Source organism: Brachycentrus maculatus, unplaced genomic scaffold (genome assembly GCF_059751285.1).
Source record: "Brachycentrus maculatus isolate JH-2025_06_01 unplaced genomic scaffold, ASM5975128v1 h1tg000138l, whole genome shotgun sequence".
NCBI classification, from domain to species: Eukaryota; Metazoa; Arthropoda; class Insecta; order Trichoptera; family Brachycentridae; genus Brachycentrus; species Brachycentrus maculatus.
This window is the reverse complement of record NW_028280891.1, coordinates 288484-313571: the sequence shown is the minus strand read 5'-3', so window position 1 is coordinate 313571 and position 25088 is coordinate 288484. Positions and strand designations below refer to the sequence as shown.

Below are 25088 nucleotides of genomic sequence, written 5' to 3'. Positions count from 1 at the left end.
AATGTTGATAAAATTATAACCATCTTTTGAATGAATACATCAAGTATGAAGAAGTTTATATATTTTTGGCACTTTATTTCAAATTACTGAATATATTGACAAAACTTAGTTTTATTTTAATCCGACCGTTTTCAGTCCAAACTTGATAGATCGTAGAAAAAAAAAGTTCAAAATAAACAAAATTGATCCTTCGTAACAATTAATCTTACATAATATTATTCTTTTAATTACTTCCCTTAAATATTTCGTTTTAACTAATTCGGTGGAAAAATGGGAAATAATTAAATATACACATGGTGTTACCCTCTCACATATAAATACATACATGCTTATTTATAATTTATAATATCGATACATATCGTATATTTAAATACATAAATTAACCATTAAATACTGAACAAATAATAACCTTCATAAAGACTAGTAACTTAATATCACAAATCTTCATAGCGTATAAATTACGTAAATTTCTACTGCATTTTTTTATGATACAAATAATTTTTAAATCATATTTAAACTAAAGCACGTGTTTCTATCAAGATTTATAGCCCTTTAAGGACAATTATGAAAACGCAAAATCCTTAATTCAAGAAATTTATACGTACCAACCTACACGTTAAGTGTATATTTTTGATAAATAATTATCTATACGTTTACTTAAATCCGTAAAAATTTTTTTGGAAAAAATGCGCGTTTTTATTTTAATTTTCATCAATTTATTTCGCAAGCTTTTTTCTGCAAATTCTGAAAATTAGCTACACACCATAACACAAAAAAGCCTGTTATAATTTTGAAAATAATACTAATAAAAACTTACATTTTCGTGATAAATAAATACAAATGTAAATTACCAAAGATTTAACATTATTTTTTAAAGGTATTTCACAAAGAATTTTTGCTAATCTATTACATATTTCGATTTTATAATTAATATGTGTATTCTAAATATATGTATCTTACAAATAAAAATTTTACATGGTAAATTTCTAAAAAAATTGTGCGGTTTATTGAAGATTGAAAAATAGGTAGTCAATAATGTTGAAAATACATTTTACCAGATAAATGAACACCTACTGATTATATTGAAAATTATAACAATGTTTTGTTTTATTACATAGGGATAAGAAATTAGAATTACATTTATTAGGAATATTTATTTAATATCTAGTAAATTTATTTGGTATTTCAATGCCATTATGTATAAAGCTTAGCACAAACTTTTTTTAAAAGACAAAAGCTTCATTAATATCTATGTAATGTTATATTAATATCAAATTTTACAAAAACTTTAAGCCTGCGGCGTCGAATTTAATCCTATTAATACAAAAAGGAATCCGCTAAACAAACAACACGCAAATTGGTCCAATATCAAAACGTTTCACGAATTGAATTGGAAATTTATATATATTATATCCTGCTATATTTTATAATAAACATTCTTTAATAGTCATATAAAGTTTGAGCTGCTTTTGTTTCTAACTATATAAATACTCCAGTCGATAGGTTACTAGAAATTGCATTTATTAAATACACCTGTTTTTCTTTTGAAATCGTTTGATGTTTGCCTGTTATTCTAAGCCATGTTGATTTAAGTATATATTAATAATAATAAAACCCTTATCCGCACCTTAATGGTGCATAGGGTACTGCGTCATATAAACGCAGTGTTATCTTGATCGTTTACACATGAAGGAAAGGTGATCAGCCCTCCGCTTCAGGTACCAGTCCAGGGTAATATTGAATAAATATGACAGTGAAAAAATCACTAATATTCATATTTAAGTATATATTACTTCCATTAAAAAAGAAAAGACCACTTTTGCGTTCATTAATGGAAAAGGGTCTTATATCGAGAACTATAGATTTACTCATCATTGGGTGAAAATGCAAACGTTGCAGTATTTTCACCAGTTAATGAGAACATATGTAGTTGACGAAACTTATCATGTTTACATTAATAAGATCAAAAGTGGTCTTATACAAGTGTTTTATTTTTAAATTTCAATCATTATCCATAAAGTTGATTTGAAATCAAGAAATAATATGTGAATATATGAAGATTAATATCGATTTGATGGGAAATTTAATTCCTTACAAATTATTATATTCTTCACAATCATCCTCTTATTTATATTATCGTCTTTTCTCTAAGATTGATATTTGTCGATTAAGGTCTAAAAAGAGGAGACGAAAATTAATTACTGTATTTTTCGATTTTCTCACCTACTTATATAACTTTTTCAAGTCTAAATCGAAAAATATCGATCATAGAGAACAAAATTATAATAAATAAAGTAGAGATTTCTATTTCTTGTTTGATTATTTTTTTTGGACTAAAATTGTAAATATACATACTTGAAGATGGCAACTAATATTTTATGACGTCCATAATATTTGAATGTATACTACCAATTATGTCTTTCATCGATAACAAAAGAAAAACTGCTGTATTTTATTCATTTAGCGATTTTATTTACACCGATGCGACTAAATATGATCACAAATCTATTCCTTTTTCTACAGCTATTCAAACATATCATATTTGTACAACAATTAGGAAAACATTAGGAAAACAAATGCTAAATTAGGAAAACAAATGCTATGATATTTTATTCAAAATACATCATTAAAACGATACAACCTTATTTAAATATGTACCTATTTCAATATAGCTAGACTCCAAAAGATATTTCAAAGTCGTTAAAATCAAATAAAAATATTCAAAGATCGTTAAACGTTTCATTTTTGTGATTTTAATCGTTTCAATTATTTAATTTAATCAAAGTCGGGAGTCGAAACGAGGTAAAAAAAAAAACACCGATAGTTTTTAACATTTACCAGCGTTATTTCTTTTAGCACTTTCAGGTAGGTATATAATTATTAATAACTTATCTCAAGCTATGCTATTCTCAAAATATCGGTGCAATTGTATCAATATTGGGACGCGATACAGCTTGAGAATATTCGTAGATAATCTTTGCGCCACCCAAACATGTCCCAGATGACACGTGATATGAATGAGAAAAAACATCCCTAAAGATTGACACAAATTTCGAAAGCTACACAGCATCTCTTAATTACTTTATCCCCTGATTTTTTTCTAAATTTTCTTAAGTCCGAATCTCGTTCAGACACGTTTATTATGAATTAAATTATAAGTATATTGTTGTTTGTAAAAAATCCGGAGTGGTAACCATAATATGTAACCAGGCATTCTTGTCGTATTCAGTTCTTTTGGCTTGGAGATTGAATCAGAGTTCTTCCGCGACAGCAATCGGAGCTTTCGAGGAAGGCGTTCTTGGACTCCTCTGCACGTCTCCATTCTTCCCTGTTATCTGAAAATCTTCGTTGGAGATCGAAACAGTCATAGGAGCCACCTTCAATTGATGCCCGTTCAATTTGATTTCAGTCACCGAATGTGACCTTCCATGCACTTGGTTCGGCTTGTCCTTAGATATCTGGTTGGTTGGCTTCTCGTGGGTTGGAGTTTTCGACTGCTGAAGGGTGATTTGATTTGACGATTGGGAACGGGTTTGCTGCTGAGTTACTGGTGGATTTGATTTAGGAGCCGAGTCTCTCAACGCCATCTGATAAGCTACTTCGAAAGCCTGACCTAACGTCAATATGACTTCAGTTGCTTGGTCCTGAAAAGAAACATATCAAAACTAATAACTGGAGTAAGACATCCAACATAACATAAAACATTAAATTATATCCATTTTAAAGAAAAGATAAAGAAGCTACCGAATTAGAATCTTACCATGGTAGCTACGCAGAAGACGTGGCAATAATGACTCTTGGTCGAGTTGTCTTTGGTGATGTAAGCAAAATGTGTCAAGTCATCAGCATCCTGACAGGCGCAGTGGATGTTTCTAATTTCGTGTTCACACACTAGTTCCTAGAAATAGAAGCAAAAAATCGTAAGATGGATTGAAAATCAATCAGTCATAAGCATTATTTTCGATTTTAAACAACACTCACCCTGGTAATGGTATTCAAAAATTTGACTCCTCTATATGAAATGGAAAGGATGATATCGGGCAGTGCACTTGGTACGCTATTAGTCTTTTTGAGTTTCTGAATGGATTTTTGAGTAGATTCGGTTCCTCTTAATTCTTTCACAACCGTAGATCCTAAGTACTGTAAATCAAAAACAAAATCAAACATCATTAACTGTATAGATAAAGATTTAAGGTTAAAAGTATAGTTAATTTTTTGGTGTATAAAGGTAAATGTCACTTACATTTGCGACATACATCACCGAGCCTGTAACTAGCACCAAAGGTTGGTGTCTCCATTGGGTTTTCAATGCTCCTGGAACACCCACCAGGAGTTCACAGGGTGCTCTGATTTCAAGATCTGCTCCTCTGGCAGTTGGTGGAGGGGGAGGTCTATTCTTCTTGTGACTTCTCTTCAGGGTTTCTCCTCCTCCTGGGGGTACCAGCGTTGGTCCAGATGAGTTTTGCGCAGACGCACCACTTTTCAATGTACCAGAGTTTTGATTCTGATCTGCCGTGGCTGGTTTTGAGTTCTGTGGTGTCGCGGTTGCTGGGTTCTGTATCGCTGGAGACTTTTGTTGAGGTAATGTTTGGTTTTGAGGTGGGATCAGTATATTTTCTACTACGGGTATATCTTTTATATCGGCTTTGAGGTTTTGGAGGTTTTTCTGCTGAAAAAAAGCAATACCATTGAAATCATTGCTCATATAGTTATGATAAGAAAGTTTTCTGGAGTGTCGCCATTCGCGAGTCTTCTTTCCATAAGTAAACCTTCGTCAAACCATTAAATCAAATCTTTTAAGCTATTAGCAAAATGGGTCAGTACATAAATGATAAAAATGGGCATAATAGATTCTAGATCTCTGAGAAATTCTTAAGGATTAAGATATGTATAGTATAAACATCCACCTTCAGATGAAAAAGTCATGCAACCTTAAAATTCTTGTACTTCTAACCCCTACCCGCACCCAATACTGCATGAGAAACTCCATATATTTAAGCATTTATCTATATCGTTACTTATGTACATGCGCTTTAAGCACCAGTTTAGAGTAATATTAAATAGACAAGACTTAAAAAAGGCCAATATTTATTTTGACACAATCGACCCGGGAATCGAACCCAGGGTCTCCAGCACGGTAGCTTAAGGCACTAACCAATGCATTCATATTTGTTATTTCTTATTCGGACCAAAATTGGTCAATGCCATATGTGTAATCATAACTGCAATATGCATCTTTCGTTGATAGGCATACAAGTATCGTTGATTTTTTTTAATGATACACACAGTCTGTACCACAAAGAATGAAATTTCAATGAAAATTCTCACCAATCATAATAATTATCTTAACAAAGAGGATTCCCGCAAATGGTATAATTGCACTCAGCCACATTCACAGAATGGCCCTCTATTGAAAATTCTTTTAAACAAAAGATACAAAAGAAGTCTCATTACTTAAAAATAACATGTTAGTACAAACAGAATGTGCTGCAGCTATTGAAAAGTCTTTTTCATTAGCGTTTTGAATTCGCGCATCCGTTTTTAAAAAGCTCCCCACAAAAGCTCCTCTGTTCGCCGTGTAAAGCCTATTTTCGACATTGAAAAGGCTTATTTTCCACCGTAAAAAGGCTTATTTTCAACGAGTAATCCGCGTATTCCGTGCACAATACAGATTTCAGGGATGCCAAAAATATTTCAGTCAAATACCAACGCAAGAATGTACGTATCGCTGTGCAATCAACTAAGTATTTTATGTCCACAATATTTTTGGTTTGTTCATATATTTTTTCAAAAGTTTGTCCACTTGGGAGTTATTTGTATTGATACTTCAACATAGATGAAGAAGTCGGGGTATTAACAGGGCTTACGATCTCTCATAGGCTCGAAATGATCACTAAATGGTAAATTTATGGGTTCTAAAATTTTTGTGGGGTGGTTGTCAATCATACGCAGAATGTTACACGTGTATAAAGAGATTATTCAACCAGCCTATGACAGGTCATAAGCCATTTATGACATGTCAATATCGATCAAAAGCGCTTTTTTGTGTAACATAGTGTACCTTCATATATGGCATTTAAGGCCCAATATACGTTAAATTGTAACTTAATTTTCTCTAAATTCTTGTTACATTTGACGTAATTGATTTTTTTTTTCTTAAAACACTGTTTTTGTATTTGAAAAATTGTTTTTCTTCGAAATAAATATAAGGGTTTGAAAAGAAAAGAGTTATTGAAAGGTAAGTATTTAAAATTACGAAAACATTTTTTTTTAATATAAATTCTAAAAAACTTTAAAAAAAAACAATGGATACGTATTCTAAAAAAATGGCGTGAACTAACGTCAGACTCTCAGCGCTGCCGGACGCTAACTGAAATATATAACTGCAAGTATGGTCTTACATAAAAATAATTAATATTTTTTTATATGATAAGTATTATTAACAGAAAATTCTGGTAATTCTCACCCTTCACTGACAACGAACGTCATACAAATCACGATTATTCCGATTGATTAAATTATTTCGATTTTAATCATTCGATAATTTATTTTATTAATCCCATTACTAATTCCAACCCTAGACGATTATGTCTGTTCTGTTAATTACCTGTAGGCCAACGGGGTGTGAAGTGTGGAAGCAGGGGTGGATAGGTACCGGAAATCGGAACAAAAGGTGTTGTTGAAGGGAGGATTCGTTTATTGATGGGGTGTGTACAAGAGACAGGTTGCTCCCTTATGGGTGCATATGATAGACAACCTTCAATATTTTACGTACGAGAAAAAATATCTAAATATTATTATAAAAAATTAAACTACAATACATATTTTTGGTCCTGAGTTCGATTCCCAAGGGGGGTTAAATAAATATATGTGATTTTTTCACTCTAATATTTATTCAATATTACCCTGGACTGGTCCCTGAAGCGCAGGGCTGATCACCTTTCTTTCATGTGTTGACGATCAAGATAACACTGCATCTATATGATGCAGTGCCCTATGCACCATCGGGTGCGGATAAGGGTTCGAAGAAAAAAAGAACATATTTTTAAATACAGTATTATTTGCATTGACGTATGCAAGCAAAAGATAACATGATCTACGTAGATGGAAGAAATATTGATATTGTTCAACACTTATTAAAAACCACATTAGTATATGGATCCAACGTCAGTTTTTTTATATATTTTTTAAAATATTTAAATTATGTCGTTATAAAACGAACGTGTAAGAATATATAAAATAAGTTTTGATGTAACTTGATGTGCATCTATATGTTTATATGTATTAATAAACTTATTTATGATGGCAAAATATGATATTTATGTTCATAAAATATGTAAATAAAATACAAACTTTGTAATAACCTTCGTTTTTTAACCAGTTTTATTTTTGGTACAATACTTTTTTTTAATCGCTTTCGACAAACACCTTCTGGGATAGATAATATGTCCTAAGCTTGCTCGGTGTTTGTTAAAAAAGGTTGGAAAAAAGCAACAAACAAAAAAAAAAAGTGGTTACAAAGTTTGAATTTAATTTTGTAAAGTCTGGAAAATGTGCCACAAAGTATCAACACAAAATAACAGAAAAAAAATGAACCCTTATAACATAAATAGTACCTTAGGTAATGTGTAATAAATGAACAATAATTATAATTAAAAATAAATTTAAAAAAGGTTAACGACTCCTTTAGTATCTATTGCTGCCATAGTGTTTGATATTCGTACCGCAGCAATATAATTGCCACAGCTCAATTGAAACTAGCTAACAAAAGGTGACGAAGTGCACACAAAAGCACACACTGCCTTTCCTATAGCCAAGTAACTCTAGTTAGTTGAGTTATGACACCCTCCCTTATAAGAGGGATGAAAGCCAATTATCACCAAAACAATAAAACAATACAAATAATATAACTTATTTACATATTGATATCTTAACAAAGATGAAGAATAATATAAAATTATGGGCGTTCAATATTCGTTGACAGTGCTACGACTTGTCATAGGCTGATTTAAGTGTATTTGGGTAGACGCTCGACTGCTGGCGTCGCGGGTTCGATTCCCGCCAAGTGCAAAATAATTCAAGAAATATTTATTTTCAATTGATCTGAGTGTTTGTGATGTATTTTTCACATTTACCTTCCCTCTCCTTACTATCCTCTAAAAGTAGGGGCTTTGCGGCTTTATACAAGTATATTTACGGGGCTTACGACTGGTTATAGGCTGGTTTAAGTGTTCTCTTTGTACATGAGTAACATTCACCATTCTACCCACGATTGACAACCACAATACTTAAATTTCGGAAGCTGTATATATGTTTGTATATTTCATTTTTTTGACACCATCTTCGACATATGAGTTCTTAGCAACATCTGTGATTGAATTAAGTAAGTTATTTTTTATTTAGCAGAGACCTTTATGAAATGTATGTAAGATTGTTCAGGCCTTGACAGGTAAACAGCCATGTAAATATGTAGACTTTCTTCATCTATGTTGAGATATCAACAATATATAATATTTTTATGGAACAAATACAACATTTGGAAAAAATATATTTATCCTAAAATTATTAGAGACTGTCAAATTATTTTAAAATAATAAAACAAAAGAACATATCTTCTAAAAAATAAGAATATAATAATGCTTAAATGCATTTATTAAAATAAACACACTGCAAAAAGCGTCAGTTTCGCCAAAAGAAATGTATATTACAATTACATGAAAATGTATAAATAAATATATAAAACCAACACCTTTGTCTTTAGCACGAGTAATTTCGTCTAGAAGAATAAAAAATAAATAAAATAAAATATTTATTTTGACCAAATGCCATTTTCTCATTACCAAAATTATTCATGCTGAAGGTTTAATTATTGATCACCAGAATTATTGTGACATGATTTTTTAAACATTATATGATATGATTTTATTAATGATGAATCAAAATAAAATTTTGTTAATATAATATATGCCACAATCCACCAAAAAAATTTCAAAGTGCTGTATTGTTAGAAAATGCTTATGAAATTGTTTGGGTCGAAGTAATTCTAACCTCAAATGATGGCTTTTCGGCAAGGGACATAATTTCCAAAATCTAGGGATTAAAAAATAAAGAAAAATGAGTTCAAAAATTAATTAGCACTATTTATGGTATATTTTTTAATGGTACATGAAACGACTTACAAAAATCATTAAAACATCGAACAAACTATCACCAAGCTTTTGACCTTTGATATATAAAAGCAATAAAATATATAATAATACCTAACCCCATATCTGACCAGAAATCCCATACAGAAATGTCGTCAAAAAAGACGATTTAGTTGGCTAGGCCATGTACTCCGCATGCCTCCCGAGAGCCGCCATCAAGCTTGCCTCTTTTACAAGGCATCAGGTTTCCGTGGCCCAGGACGTTCACTGCTGACAATTTGTCAACAGTTCTTGTTTGAACTACTTTTAACTCTTTATTTACGAATGACATATCTATACTTGTAAAATAACATTTCAAAAATGAAGAAAAAGTATTAACACGAACCAAATTTCATTACTACTCATATAAAACCATAATTTCTGCATTCTTACTTTAATATTGTAAATTAAAAAACATATATCTAACTAACCACCATGCCTCGTCTTTACAGGGGTAGGCAGAGAGAAGAGAACGCCACACCACTCTGTCTTTGCAACTAAGTCGCCTATTATATTCATACATCTCCTCATATAACTATCTAACTTACTAACCATCACGCCGCTTCCCGCAGGGGTAGGCAGAGAGAATAGAACGCCACACCATTCTGTCCTTGCAAACATTCCTCGCCTCTTCCACGTTCATGCATCTCCTCATACACACCAGCTGATTATTTCGACTCCTAACCTGACCGCTTTCAAGTATTTGGCATACCTGATCGTGCCAAGTTTTTCTCGGTCTTCCTCCTCATATATACCTGACAATTATTCAAACTCCTGACCTGATCACTTTATAATATTTGAAATACTTGAACGTATCAAGCACGTATCAAGCACGTATCAAGTCTTCTATTTCCAACATCTTCTTTGCTCATTCAATCGTTCCACACCTCCGAACCATCTTAACACAGCTTTCTTAATTTTATCGATAATCCTCATCTCAGACCTGCATTCTTTCCTTATATCAAAACTGTATACAAACAACACACCTTGAAGTGATTTTGACTCTAAATCTCTAATTCTTAAGTAATCCTAATTATAAGGCTTTTTTATAAACTAGAACAAAAAAGTCAAAGAAAAAATATTTAACTTTCATACGAGACTCAAAAATGGAAATACAATATTTTTTTGTTATTTATTGTAACTGCAGACAGTAGGTAGAATTCCATATTGAATTGTTGGGTAATATATCCAAAATAAAACACGGTTTTTTGGATTGAATTCTACATTTATTTATGTATATATTATTACGTGACGCGTTTCGTCTTCTTAGGACATTATCAAACACCCATGTGATTTATATTGTCTTAAGAAGACAAAACGCGTCACGTATTAACATATCGTAGTCGTACAGGAGAAAGTGACCAACTAACAAAACGTAAAATGTTCAGGAGGGGCATAGAAGTCACTTTTGCTTGGTAATAAAATAAACATCAATGCAGTTAGTCATTTTAAACAAGTCAATATATTATACTTCCAAGTTTAAAACCCTTTGGGATTTTTTTCATGTAAGTATTAAGCTAGTAAGATATCAAATAGTCAATGATTACGTTTTTATAAAAAAATGCAGTTGGTCACATTCTCCTGTAGACTACGATATACATAAATAAATGTAGAATTCAATCCAAAAAACCGTGTTTTATTTTGGATATATTACCCAACAGTTTTTTGTTGTTGTTGTTGTTGTTGTAGGATTGATGTTTCAACTCACCAGATTGTTGAGATCCGTCTTGATGTCTTCCATGTTCGTTGTTGGACCATTCTGTCTTCCTGCTACAGACGCAAGTATCCTTCTTCTATGGCCCACCCTCTGTATCTCCAGCACTGCAGTCAGTTCCACCTCCCAAATTCTTCTCACCCTTTCCATATCGGCGTACAGGTGCTTCCTGAAGGTATCCTGGTAACATTCTAGACCTGGGAAAAGTTTAAAAGACATATATGTAAAGGGGGTATTCAGTAAGTACTGGAGATCCGAGTTCGACTCCCAGGGTGGGTAAAATAAAAGGTAAAATAAATTTAAGTGATTTTTCACTCTAATATTTATTCAATATTACCCTGGACTGGTACCTGCAGCGAAGGGCTGATCACCTTTCTTTCATGTGTGAACTATCAAGATAACACTGCGTTTATATGATGCAGTGCCCTATGCATCATTGGGTGCGGACAAGGGTTAGGAGGGTCAGTAAGTGACCGGCTGCACGTGAGCCGTACGTGTTTCTGGAAACTCCTTATCTTTCAATAACTCTTTTTTTTCAAAACCGTATATTTATATCGGAGAAAAATTCTCTTGCTACGTTAAATTTTACCTGGATTCAAAGAAAATTAAGAAACGGACTATCGAATATCAGTAAAATAATGTAGTGTTAAGAATATGTTTTATTTATTCGATTAAAGAAACCCCTGATGGATTTGTATCAATTTATATTCAGTCTTACTACAGGTGTCTCAACTTGAAATGAAACGTCTTTATTTTTTTATATGTGTCGCCCAAATTTAAAATCTGCCAAATACATCGATTTTACAAAAAAAATGCAAAATTCTCCGGGTAACATTTATGTCTCAAAGATTTTTCTATCATTAGATAAAATATTATGAAATAGACAATTTTCCCTTTTTTTAGTATTTAAAAAAAACACGACACAAACCGATAATGACGTCATCTTAATTTTTGACCTATCCCCGCTCTTTGATTGGCCGATATGGGTCAGAAGGCAAGTTTCATGAATATAGCGGAATTTGAAATACAACGCTGTTTTTAAGTATTTTTAGCAGGGTTTTCAAGTATATAAATATTTTAAACAATAAAACCCGCAATTGGCATTCCGATAGAATATTTATTTTAAAATCTTATAAAATTGGATCTGGCGAATTTGAAAGTAGGCGACACATATAAAAGAAGATTAAAGTCTGAGTATCCCAGGGCTTACGACCTGGCGTTTGGCTGGCTTAAGTGATCACTTTATACACGTACGTATTTAAGGTTTACCATTCTGTCTGTTATTGAACATCCATTTTGTATTAATTTTTGGAACATGTATATACAATACTTATGGGAGTGAGGCAAGATATTTCTAGAACAAAATATCGACTTCGAACCTCCGAGATGAAGACTCTCCGATCCATAACCGGAAACACATTGTGAGACCGAGTAAGAAATACCGACATCCGGAGCATGTGTAAGACGGAGGATGGGGTGGGGACGACAAAGAAGGCGATACTGGAATGATCATGTAAACAGAATGTCAGATGACAGACTTCCACGTATCGCCCTTCAAGGAATCCCTGAAGGACGCAGACCCCCAGGCAGACCTCCAAAAAGGTGGAAAGACAGCTGGGAGTCAACATCCCAAGAGCTACAAGCGGAGGCACAAACAGATCCTTAGGATCTAGAAAAAGAAGATGAAGAAGTATATACAATATGCAATGATGTTAGGTCCCCTTCAAATCTTTTTACCATTTATATTTTTGCTAAAATATGTAAGAATCTTTTCTTTGTTCTCCGGTTAACTTTCTAACTAGACGATGTTATCTAAAGTCGTCAGTTTTTTTATCAGTCATTGGAAGGTAATTAGTATAATGAACTTTGATAAAGATATTAAGAAAACGGAGAACGGATAAAATATGATAAATGGTGATTTAAATACAGTTACTGCAAATTAAAATGTGTCTATAGAAGACAAACTGGTAGGTATTGTACAATAAATTGCTGATGCCAACACTGATGTATGGAAACATGGAATTGACAAAAGATGGATGAAAGCAGTATGAACGCCGTTGAAATGCGATCCCTTGGACAAATATGTGGAAAAATCAATGTATGAATAAAGAATTTAAAATGAAGATATAAAAATAAATATAAGACTGAGTACGATAAAAAAAGATAATGAAAGGTTCTTTGAAGTTGTTTTGATATGTGGAAAAAATGTATGACAAGAAAATGAATATATTTACAAAATTTTAAGTGTTTCCAAACACTTGTTCACAAATCTGTATTTTCTTAACTTAAGAGTTGTTTTTGCGATTTGTCATCTCAAAAAAGATGAAGAAGAAGATGGTAGTCTAAGTATTAACAGGGCTTATGACTTGTCTTATAGCCCAGTTAATAGCCAAACTTTTCATATTCTTCTTCACTCACCTATGTTGAGATGTCAAAAATCTAAATATATTTGGCGAATATGAATTGGAGAACAGAACGAGGATGGCCAGGAAAAAATTGGCATGACCAAATCAATCAGAACTTGTAATCTGGTCGTGTCAAAGGTCTACGTAATCGGACAGCATGTATGACTAGATGTTTGGATGTAGAGGAAACTAAAATGTCAGGCCAGACAATTGTAGTAGTACTACGATATTATGGCAAAGCATTAATGTACGATGTCATACATACCGATGGACTTCAGCCACTTATCGACAGCTTGGGGGTCAGTCTCACTGCCCTCGTCCTTACTGGATATGTTGTTGTTGTGGTTATCGATGGCAGGAGGAAGTGACATCACTTCGTCAATCTTCAAAGGCAGAGACTTGGAAGCTTCGAGAATCTTCGTCTTCTCCGGATCTTCGATCGCCAACTCTGAGAAGTCGTTGTCCTCGATGACGCCATTCTGAAAAGGAAAAATAATTAAGTTTTTTTTTAATTAGCTTCAATATAACTTTTTTACGTAACCCCAATAAAAGATACCTCGAAATAACGTTACTTCGTAATACGAGGAACCAACTACATATAAAAGGTGACAATAAAGATATGTATATAGTCTTTATTCCGATATATTTTACTACTTTCCCGCACAGGTAGCCAGAGAGATAGAACGCCACACCAATCAGTAATTGAAACCAACTTCACCTCTACCATATTCACGCACCTCTTTCATCTCATGCATCGTCGATTATACCGACTCCTGACCTAACCACTATCAAGTATTAAAAAAAACTTGATAGCACCAAGTTATTCTAATTTTCCTCTGCTTCTATTACCAACTACATTCGACTCATAAATTTGTTTAATTGTTCTTTCTTCACTCATTCGATTCACATATACGATTCACATATCGCTCACTCCTTTCAAGAACGTCATAAATCAAAAATCGTCAATATTCTGTTGTGCATGTTTTCAGAATGCCCAAAAAATGTACTATATCCCAACAAAAGAGGCATATTTTTAACTTAATATTTACCCGCTACAGGGCAGAAAATGTTGTATTTCCATTTTGAAGAAAAGGTATTGTTTAATTAATTTTTTAAATATACTTAATATTTTTCAAATGGAGAAAAAACCTTCAGGTTTTACCTAAAAAGATCTGTTGCACAGGAAAAAGTTGAATAAGTTGCTTAATATTTATTTTTAATACATTGCATTATTTTTTAAATCTTTAAAAACGTTCTCCCGAGAAATCAAGTTTTTTGATTTATGACGTTCTTGAAAGGAGTGAGCGATATCTCAAGACTCATTTCATAATTTATGCTTATCTCATCCATAGATTTTTTCCTTATTTCATCACTTAAACATATATCATAGATCATATTGTGATAAAATTGTCTGAATGATCCCATTTTTACTGGATTCATTTTAGATATATATTTTTTATTAGAGTTTTTTCCACATATATAACATGTTTCAAAATATTGACATGTGTATGCTGTATATAACTACATCTGAAGTTCTCGAAAGTACTAGCCATATCGCTCACTCCTTTCAAGAACGTCATAAATTAAAAAACTTGATATTTCAGGAGAACGTTTTTAAAGCTTAAAAATATAACACATTTTATTAAAAATAACTATCAAGCCACTTATTGAACTTTTTACTATGCAACACATCTTTTTAGGTAAAACCTGAAGGTTATTTCACAATTTGAAAAACATTTAATATATTTTAAAAAATAATTAAGCAATACCTTTTCTTCAAAATGCAAAAACAAAACTTTCTGCCCTGTAGCGGGTAAATATTATGTTAAAAATATGCCGCTTTTACTAAGATATAGTACATTTTCTGGGCATTCCGAAAACATGCACAACTTGGAGAGACTCTTTTTTGGAGAGAAACAGCGTAACCTAGCATTATGTTATGTTAGCAGATACGTTAAAGTAGAAATATCAAGCAAATGACCTAAATTATATAAATATGTCGGGTTGTGGTCCCGTGGTTAGTGTCGCGGACTCTAAAGTCAGAGTTTCTCGGTTCGAACCCACTCTACCACCATTTGATACCTATTTCTAATAATGAGCCGCTCAGGCTCACAGAAATAGTATGAAATTGAAATATTTGTGTAAATGATAAAAACGCAAATATTCCTCTTTTTTTAAATAAATATATATATATATATATATATATATATATATATATATATATATATATATATATATATATATATATATATATATGTACACATATTTATATATATATACATATATATATATATATATAAATATATATATATATATATATATATATATATATATATATATATAGTTACACTAAGAAATCTCAGTACAAAACTTACAATTTTCTCGATAATATTTGTGCATTGCAATGTTTTCTTATCTCACCATTCGAACATCTGTCATACATCGTTTTACCACACAGACAGACTCCATACTTCAATCCCATACAATAAAGTTAGATTTTCACAAAATATATTACATATTAAAGAAATATATATGATATATGACAAGAAACGTCATTACTCACCACGCACTGAGCACAACGCGTAGCTTTCGACACAGCTTTCTTGAACGACTTATACTTTTGTCTGATAAACGAACACATTTCTCTCAGCAATAATTCTACACTACAAGCAATAACCTATGTGACAATTGTCCCAAGTCACACACAAAGCAAAACTGATTGAACATTTTCCAGTAAAGTTGTCCATCGGTTGTCGCTTGTTATCGAATCAGGGCAAGGCAGCAACGCTTAGTGAGTCGAAACGTTGAAATCGTTTAATTTTACCAGCGGATGTGATACGTACTCAATTATTGTTATACTAGATTATTGTTATTTGCATAAATTTAGCTTAAAACACAATCTTCTCCGGTTATCACACAAGACTGAGGTCAGCCTATAGAAAAAAACTAGTCGCGTTAAAAGCGTTATCGCGTGTCATTGATTATGTATGTAAATTAACCCTTTTGGGTCGTATGTTTTTTTTTAAATATAAAACACTATTTTTTTAAATTATTTATTTTATCAGACGTTTTATTTTTCTATGAAGATATATATTTCAAATGTCTATGAGACGAATAATTTATTCACAACATTTTAAGTGTATCCAAATATGTGTTCAAAAATCTGGGTTTTCTCCACTTACGAGTTATTTTTATTTTGGACATCCCAACAACGATAAAGAAAAATAAAGAAGTCTGGGTATTTACAAGGCTTATGACGTGTCAAAGGTAGAATGGTGAATGTTGCACGTGTATAAAGAGATCACTTAAGTCATAAATCCTGATCCAGACTTCTATATTCGTAATCATCTATGTTGAGATGTCAAAAATAAATATGGAGGCATTTATTGTTTTCATGCGAAGAGAAGATGGAAGACTGACTATTCAAGGGTTTACTAGCTAGCACTTGGCTGGCTTAAATGATCACTTTAAACACTGATGTAAAGTTCACAATTTCATCCATTTGAATGTATGTATTCACTTTTTTTAAGATTCCAGGTCGTAAGCCGTGGAATGCACAGACATCCATCTACCCATCACATAAAAAAATCGTGATTTGTGTAATTAATTTTATTCATTTAAAAATAAAAATAAAGTACTTGTTTAAGACCACTTTCAACATAATTAATGTATACACGACTAGTTTTGAGAACTATCAACAGACGATAAAACAAAAGGTTGTATTTTTACCTGTCGACAGGAATATACACAGTTCTCGTAACTAGTTATGTCTATATTAATAAACTCGAAAGGTATATAAATGTTTAATTTTTTTATAGAAATGTTCATGTTTATTTATTTTAAATATGTATATGTATTGCTCAGTATTCAGGCGTCAAAGGGTTGAACAAGCTGTATAATAATGACGTTGTTATTGAATGGCACAGTATACTAGGTCGTAAATTGTAAGGTTTCTTAACACCTTCACCAACCTATAATTTATAAAATATTATTATCCAAGCGAATAACTATGTCCGCCTCCTTAGCGTGGTAGTTAGCACATGAGACTAACACACTGGAGATCTAAGGTTCAACTATTGTGAGGTCAAAATTTCAATGATTTATATGTTTTCCATGGATTGATATGGTCAGCAACATAAATGTGCTCCAAAGAGCAAGAGCAGTTGTTGACTGATATCAAGGTCCGGAAGGTGTCCTATCTGGGGCATGTGCTGAGAGGAGAGTACGTATGTACGAGCTTTTGCATCTAATCATAAAAGGCAAAATAGAGGGTCGACGAGGTGTGGGCTGAAGACAGATCTCCTGGCTCCGGAATATACGAGATTTGACGGAGATAAGGACCATCGAGGCGCTGTTTAGAGCTGCCCAAGACAAAGACAATTACTCTCAAGTGATAGTGACGTCAGAGGGACCTGATATGACAAGCCGAGAAAAAGAAGATTACTGAAAAGTGACTGCTGGATCAATTAATGAAAAAATAGAAATCGATAACATTTTGTAAACGAGTCGATTGCCATGGATTTTCCTTGAATGATATCTCGAGGAAGACCAAAAAATTCATGGATGCTACAGAAAGATAACATGATTCGAAAGCATGACCTAGGTGACATTGTATACGACAGAATACAAGTTCCCAAACTTTTTCAGTTTGGCGCCCCCCTATCAAAATTTCTCGTCAAAGAGGAAAATAAAATCGCCAGAATATACCATCATATTACAGGGAAGGAATTAAAATATACATCCAACTTCTTGTAAATCCACTAACCTGCATTGTAACTTGTATTTATTTTGATTGGCAGTAACAGGGATATTGAAAGCTTTTAAATGTTAATTCACATTAAAATCGGAATACAATTCTGTTTTACATTTTCAATAAATTTCGCATCTGAGCTTAAAAAAATTGCTTTGCAAGAGAAGGTCTGTCAGGAAGCCTAAATACTGTATCAGATCTGGGAATGCAGTGGGACAGCTTTCAATATCTTACTTCTTAGTACTTTTATCTGTATATTCTCTTGGGCTTCTTATGCCCTTATAAGTCTTCTATAACGCACACAAAGGGGGCGTTATCTCCACTTTGAAAAATACTGTGATAGAAGGACCTACAACCTGAGGACGAGGAGAGCTGACCCAAACAGTCGGTAAAATACAAAGACGATAAGTTGGGATGGAGCCAGGAAGAAGAAGAATTAATCGATAGTAACTCGGGCTTGACTCTGGCCAATATCTGTACCCGACGGATTCTCCAGTTCTTTGGATACGTTGCGCTTGGCAACGAGGATAGCCTGGAACGACTAGTTGTGATCGGTAGCCTGGAGGGAAAGAGAGGGAGAGCAAGATCCCCTACACGGCGGACCGATCAAATAAAGGCAGCAGCAGGCACCTCAGTGGTTGGAGCGCTACGTGCAGCGCAGTCAAGGGATAACTGGAGAAGAGTCATTGCTCCTGCAAGGGTCACAACCTTTAGCAATGAGGAATAAGACGGAGAAGAAGAAGAAACTCACAATAAAGTCCAGCTCGTCGTATCCGTTCCCCACCATGTTGGGCTCCAAGTTCTGGAGCCCGATGGAGGTCAGCCAGGCGGCCACCGTCTCTGGCTTGGCTGGCGCCTGCTCCGGAGCCGGGCTCGGGCTCTTCCTCGCCATGGCTCCGGCCAGCCCCAGCCGAGACTGGAACTCGCGCTCCAACTCCTCGGCGAAGACGCTCTCCCTCACCAGCCGGGTGCCGAACGAGGCCATTATTTCGGATATCTTGGCCCACTCCTCCTGTGAAAGAGAGAAAATGTTTTACAGAATTAATGCTTCTGCTACTACGAGATTGTTTTTTAAATGCACACCAAGTCCTACCAAAATTAATTTTTAAATCGAGCCTGCGATATGTGCAATGAAATGCTCAATGAAATAGACATCAATAATGTTTATTTTAATACGTTCAAAAGAAAAATTGTTGATGTCTATTTGACTAGTTGATAAAGAAATGTTCTATATAGTTGTACTTTTATGACAGTTTATTTAAATTGTTTTATTTTTAGATTACTTCGGTGGAAACCTTTAATTGGATTTGTTAATTTTTTTGTATTTTATCATATTATGTTATTATTGTCGAAATATTCGGTTGGTTTTCCAATAAAAATTAAAAAATTAAAGATTAAAAAATAATAAAACCTTATTTCTTTTAAACCTTATGTTTTTCAACTTCTCCATCCATCATGTAACAATTAATTGAATGAATCTGTATTTCAGCTTGTTTCAGCTCCAGGATTCGAACCTCACATACTAATAAAAGAGTTTCTGCTCAATAAAAAGCTTCTTTTCATCTCACCAATAGACGTCTCTAGTGAAGTTCTAGTGATTCAAGAATAATGTTTCAAAATTAGTTCATATATATATGTAGAACCTCCGAGAATTTGAGTAGTGTGGTTGTCAATAATAGGTAGAATTGGTGAATGTTACACGTGTGTAAAGTGATCACTTAAACCAGCCTATGACGGTCGTCAGCCCTGTAAAAACCCAGACTTCCATATTCTTCTTAATCTTTGATGAGATGTCAAAAAATAATATGTATTTCAATACACATCACTGTTTGTTCGCACAAGATTCACTCAATATTGAGATTCGTCAAATTATTTTTTTTAAATCTTAACATAGATGAAGAAGAATATGGAAGTCTGGCCATTTACGGGGCTAACGACCATCATACGCTAGTGATTACTTTTCACACGTGTAACATTCACCAATTCTACCCGTGATTGTCAACCACAATACTCATATTCTTGAAATTTCTATACCTATGATCCAATTTTGAAACATTGTACAAGAATCACTAGAATTATCACTATTGGGATTCGGTTCAATCCATCAATGTATATGAACGGGTTAAATAGATCTGGTAGTTCACGAACGACCCACGTCTACTTGCGGTATATTTACCGTTGGCACAATATTTAGTTATACATGTAAGCATGAAAGAAACGCTTATTCGACTGAATGACACAAGGCAATTACTCCGCATTAAATGGGAGTTTGATTATATCATGACCTCTAAAAATCGCCAACCACACAATACGAACACATGATTAGACCACAACTTTCCAAGCCTAATTTATAATATATAATAGTATTTGTACTACAAAAACTAAATTCCATAGTATCGTCTTTAAAATCACAAAACCTCGTAAGTATAATATTTTGAAATAGCTTTTATTCTATTTAACCTTTTCAATTTCAATTCACTTTTCATTTTCACTTTATTTATTTTCAATTAACATATACATTACAAACTAAAAAATTAAAGCGTATACATAAAATTCGGTTTTGAAATGAAAAGAGTTATTGAAGTTTAAGGTGTTAAAAAAAAATATAAATATAATTTTTCAATGAATATTCTACAAAAATCCAATATATGTTATTAAAAAAATCGGGCGTGAAATGATGTGCGCCTTCTAGCGTTGACAAACGCTGAATGAGTTCTGATATTGTGAGTATGGCGTTAAGGTACAACATGCTTTAAAACGTAACTTAATTTTCAATAAACCCATGTGACATTTGACGCAAATGAATTTTTTTATTAATACACCGTTTTTGTATTGAAAAAAAAAATCCTTCGAAATTAATATATGGTTATGAATAAAAAATGAGTTACTGAAAGGTAAGGAATTCAAAAACATTATAAAAATATTTTTTTAAGTATTCTAAAAACAACAATAAAATACAATATCCAAATATATATATTTTTTAAATTAGGCGTAAATGACGTCGGGCTTTCAGCGCTCCCGGAGGCTAACTGAATTCTATTATTGCGAGTCAGACCTTAAGATTTTTTTTAAATAAAAAAAATGTTGCATTCATCGTTTTTCACCTAAGCTCAAGCACTGGTCATGCTTATAACATACACATTATTATTTTGAACAAATCTTCGTATCGCTTTTAAGAATACAAATTTATTTGGATTTGGTGAACGTAATTTTTATATTCTCTGCATATCCTGTTTACCATAACATATAAAAGTGTTTGACAAATGTTTGGCGCATGGTCAAAGGTGTTTAAAATTTTATTCACAATACGCTTGTTGACATAACTGCACAATATATGCATTTCCATCGATATCCGTTGTTGAAAAATTCTTGAGATAAAAAAACATGACTATTTATTGCTTAAACTAGTATGTTTTGCTATGTTTAGAAACCAATGTATTTGTTTATTAGTTTTGTATTGTATGTTAAGCTATGTTTACAATATTGGTTAAATTAGAAATGGCAAAAAAGGATATAAAGCTGCATAGATGACATTAAGTACTTAAGAATACTACATATATAAAAAAATTGAAAAGTAAAATGAGAAAAAGAAAATAATTTTTAAAAAAGTTCAAGAACAGAAAGTTCAAAGTTAAAATTCAATGTAAACCTTCTGATATCGAAACGTCAAGTTTTAACATTTTTTTTACTATGGAGAAATATACTGTATGACATTATTTATATCATCATCCGCACACAATGGTGTATAGGGCGCTGCATAAAATAGATGCCATATTAGTGTGCATATATATGAAGGTAAAGTAATCAGTCTTTCGCTTCACGTACCAGTCCAGGTAATATTTAGCAAATATTTGAGTGAAAAAACAATTGTATTTATTTTAACCCCCTTTGGGCGATAAGCATTATCAATAAAGTTAAGAAAGGTGTGCTAAGACGGTTTGGGCATGTGAATCGAATGAGTGAAGAAAGGATAGTCAAACTTATTTATGTGGCGAATGCGGTTGGTAATAGAAGCAGAGGAAGACTGAGGAAAACTTGGCATCATCAAGGAAGTTAAATACTTGTAAGTGGTCAGGTCAGGTAATTGGAATAATGGGCGTGTATGTGTGAGAAGATGTATCATCGTGGAAGAGCCGAAGTTTGTGTGCAAAGACAGATTGGTGTAGCGTTCCATTCTTTCTGCCCTCCCCTTCGGGGAGGCGGCGTGATGGTTAGTTAGTTTTAGTCAGTGAGACTCCGTAAGAATCGTACCCGGGACCTCCAGCATGGTAGCCTACCGCGGTAACCACTACATTACATTTACACCGGGTTACTTCTAGAAAATTTGGTGATGGACTTACAATCTTGTATTTATTTAGATTGGCAGTGACAGGTATATCGAAAGCTTTTAAATGTAAATTCACAGTAAAATCGGGAAAAAATTTTAAATTGTTTCACATTTTTAATAAATTTCGCAACTTAGTTAAAAAAAAATCCTTGGTAAGAGCAGATCTGTCAGGAAGCCTAGATGCTTCTGTATCAGATCTGGACATGCGGTGGGACAGCTTTCAATACACTACCATGATACTTGATCGGTTCGAAAGACAAAATAAAATAAATACATCAGATAAATAATATCAATGAATTGGATGAAGAAGTAAAAACAAGATACGAACCTGTTCATCAAATGGACTCAGGATAGACAAAGATCTCTCTAATCCTCCAGCGCTCTGGTTCGAACTGCTTTCTTTCCTGTCGTGATCCTTTGGCTCTCGACCAGTTCGATACTGCCAAGGGTCTTCAAACTCCGTTTTACTCGATCCACGATCAGGCTGCGACGTCTGACCCACATGCCCACCGTAAAACGGTTGATTATTCCTGTTCCCTTGAGTATTTCTATAGTTCAGACTGCTTTGGTTATTTTGGCTGTTTTGGCTATTTTGAGATCCGTGATAGCTTTGGCTGAGGTTTTGGCTCCCGTGAGAGTTGCTGGTGGCAGTTTGGGAGCCGTGGTAGGACTGAGCGAGGTTATTGGAGTTGTGTTGGGATCCGTGGTGGACGGGCGCCCCGCCGCCATCGTAGACGCTCTTGAGGGTCCTCAGAGACTTCGGTCTCTCCGCAGGAGTTGGTCTCTGACCAACCCCGTCGAGGGTTGTTGTCGACCCTTTGAAAAGGCCTGAAACAAAAGAATACGTAATGTCAAACAGAGTTCATACAACGTTTGTCAAGATGGATTAGGGCAAAATGGAATAACACTCTCCTGATCGTTCATATTGACGTGCCCTACGTAAAGTGCTCTAACTACATTTTTGTCAATTTTGAGATATTTGGTATATGTTATCAACTGACCGTTATCTACAAATATAAACAAACAAAAAATATATATAAAATAAATTACGCCTAGTTTTCAGGCGTATAAGACGCTATCTACATTGAATTTTCGAAATGAACTGAACTCCTAAAACGCTCACTACTTAATTTTGATAAAGCATAAAGTTACAAAACGATTGAATACATTATTTATCGTGTTTTTAAATGTATAATACTATATTCTCAATATTATTAACCAAAAATCTCATGTGTTAGACATTTTGTGTAGTTTTGAGTGTGTAAATGGTGCTATGGTGGTGAAGGGTAGTATTGTTTGCATGCTGTGTTAGTGATTGTCCTGACGAAGAGACGGGTACGTCTCGAAACCGGTAGACATAAAAATCTCGGTGAGTGGTTATATACTAATTTTATTAACATTTTTGCTAAAAAAATAATAAGTATAATACTAGTTTAGAATTTCAGATAAAACCGTTGATTAATAAAAAAAATATATGTATTAATTTTAAATCAAACACAGATTTTTTGAGTCTACTAAGTTGTATTTTATTAACAAAAAACACATAAAAATTATATTGTGACAATTGTTTCGCCTTGTTAGGGCATTATCAAACGAATGACAAGGCGAAACAATTGTCACAATATAATTTTTATGTGTTTTTTGTTAATAAAATACAACTTAGTAGACTCAAAAAATCTGTGTTTGATTTGAAATTAATACATAAATTAAAAAAGAGTTCTACAAATAAACGCCAAATCAATAAATAATAAAAAAATAATATCAATAAATAATAAAAAAAAAATCCTCTAAGCTCTCTCCTGTAAAGTAACAGATTTGCAGATAGAGTACTTTACGTAGGGGCCGTCGATATTATATTACCATACCACAAAGTAACAATGCTTTTAATATACAAAACACAAAATGGAATAAATAAGAACAAAAACCTTAATACTGTCCTTATCATTCCTCCTTCACATTCGTATTATTGATACAACGTTGAATTCGAATACGCGCGTGTTTAAAAAAAACATGTAACCGGTGTTTTCACCTGGAAATGACATTTTTAACAGCTTTATTGATAGCAATGGCAGCGCCATCTGTTAAAAATACAACAACACACACACATGGTGCAAATCGTACTTCTTAACAGTTTCTAAAACATTGTATGCAAACAAGCATTTAGAAATTAAACGTATTAGAAATGTGTGCTATCGCTTTTCTTTCATTTTCATTTAACCAAACTGAGCCACAGTGTGGTGACCGCAGCCACCGCAGCAGCAACACAAGCAGCACCGACCACCATAAACAAAGATAACACGAATGGCATGTATATACTCGTATATATTAAGAATTTCTCAACCGATGGCACCGTAATCAGCTATAGGTAAAATCGATTGAAATACTACTATCACGTTTGAGGGACCTTAGACCATTGCATATAAATATATACAAGTTACAAAAAAAATGCAACGAATCGTTTTCGAATAAATGACGATGAATTATATGCATGCCGGATTTAATAAACATAATACAGAGCGGCATGTGGTAAATACGTTAGCCGTCCGCGGCCATTGCCTTTCGAAAACAGCCAACTCACGTTTCGAAATAGTCTTCATTGTTGAGGAATCTATTTCTTGGACTTGCAAAACATTAAACAAATCGAGCGAACGATTTTCCATGGAAATGCGGTCACGTAGAACGATGTACGCGTTATTGTGGGAAACTG

General features: G+C 33.2%; 1 protein-coding gene across 4 annotated transcripts in view; it reads right to left on the bottom strand.

The window, feature by feature from the left end:
- Positions 1–2450: 2450 nt before the first annotated feature.
- The window catches only part of LOC148309142 (uncharacterized), a 147994-nt gene continuing 125356 nt past the window's right edge, over positions 2451–25088 (bottom strand). Inside the window, exons 12-20 of one of the 4 annotated variants that reach the window (XM_088260555.1) lie at positions 22710–23209; positions 18806–19066; positions 13570–13783; positions 10894–11096; positions 9049–9090; positions 4244–4666; positions 3982–4140; positions 3761–3898; positions 2451–3644 (exon numbers count right to left, since the gene is read on the bottom strand). In XM_088260555.1, the coding sequence (XP_088116681.1) occupies positions 3252–3644; positions 3761–3898; positions 3982–4140; positions 4244–4666; positions 9049–9090; positions 10894–11096; positions 13570–13783; positions 18806–19066; positions 22710–23209 (2333 nt within the window). In that variant the 3' untranslated portion in view covers positions 2451–3251. Of the gene's footprint in view, positions 3645–3760; positions 3899–3981; positions 4141–4243; positions 4670–9048; positions 9091–10893; positions 11097–13569; positions 13784–18805; positions 19067–22709; positions 23210–25088 lie in introns of all 4 variants that reach the window. The other 3 variants (XM_088260559.1, XM_088260556.1, XM_088260557.1) reach the window with 3 other exon arrangements.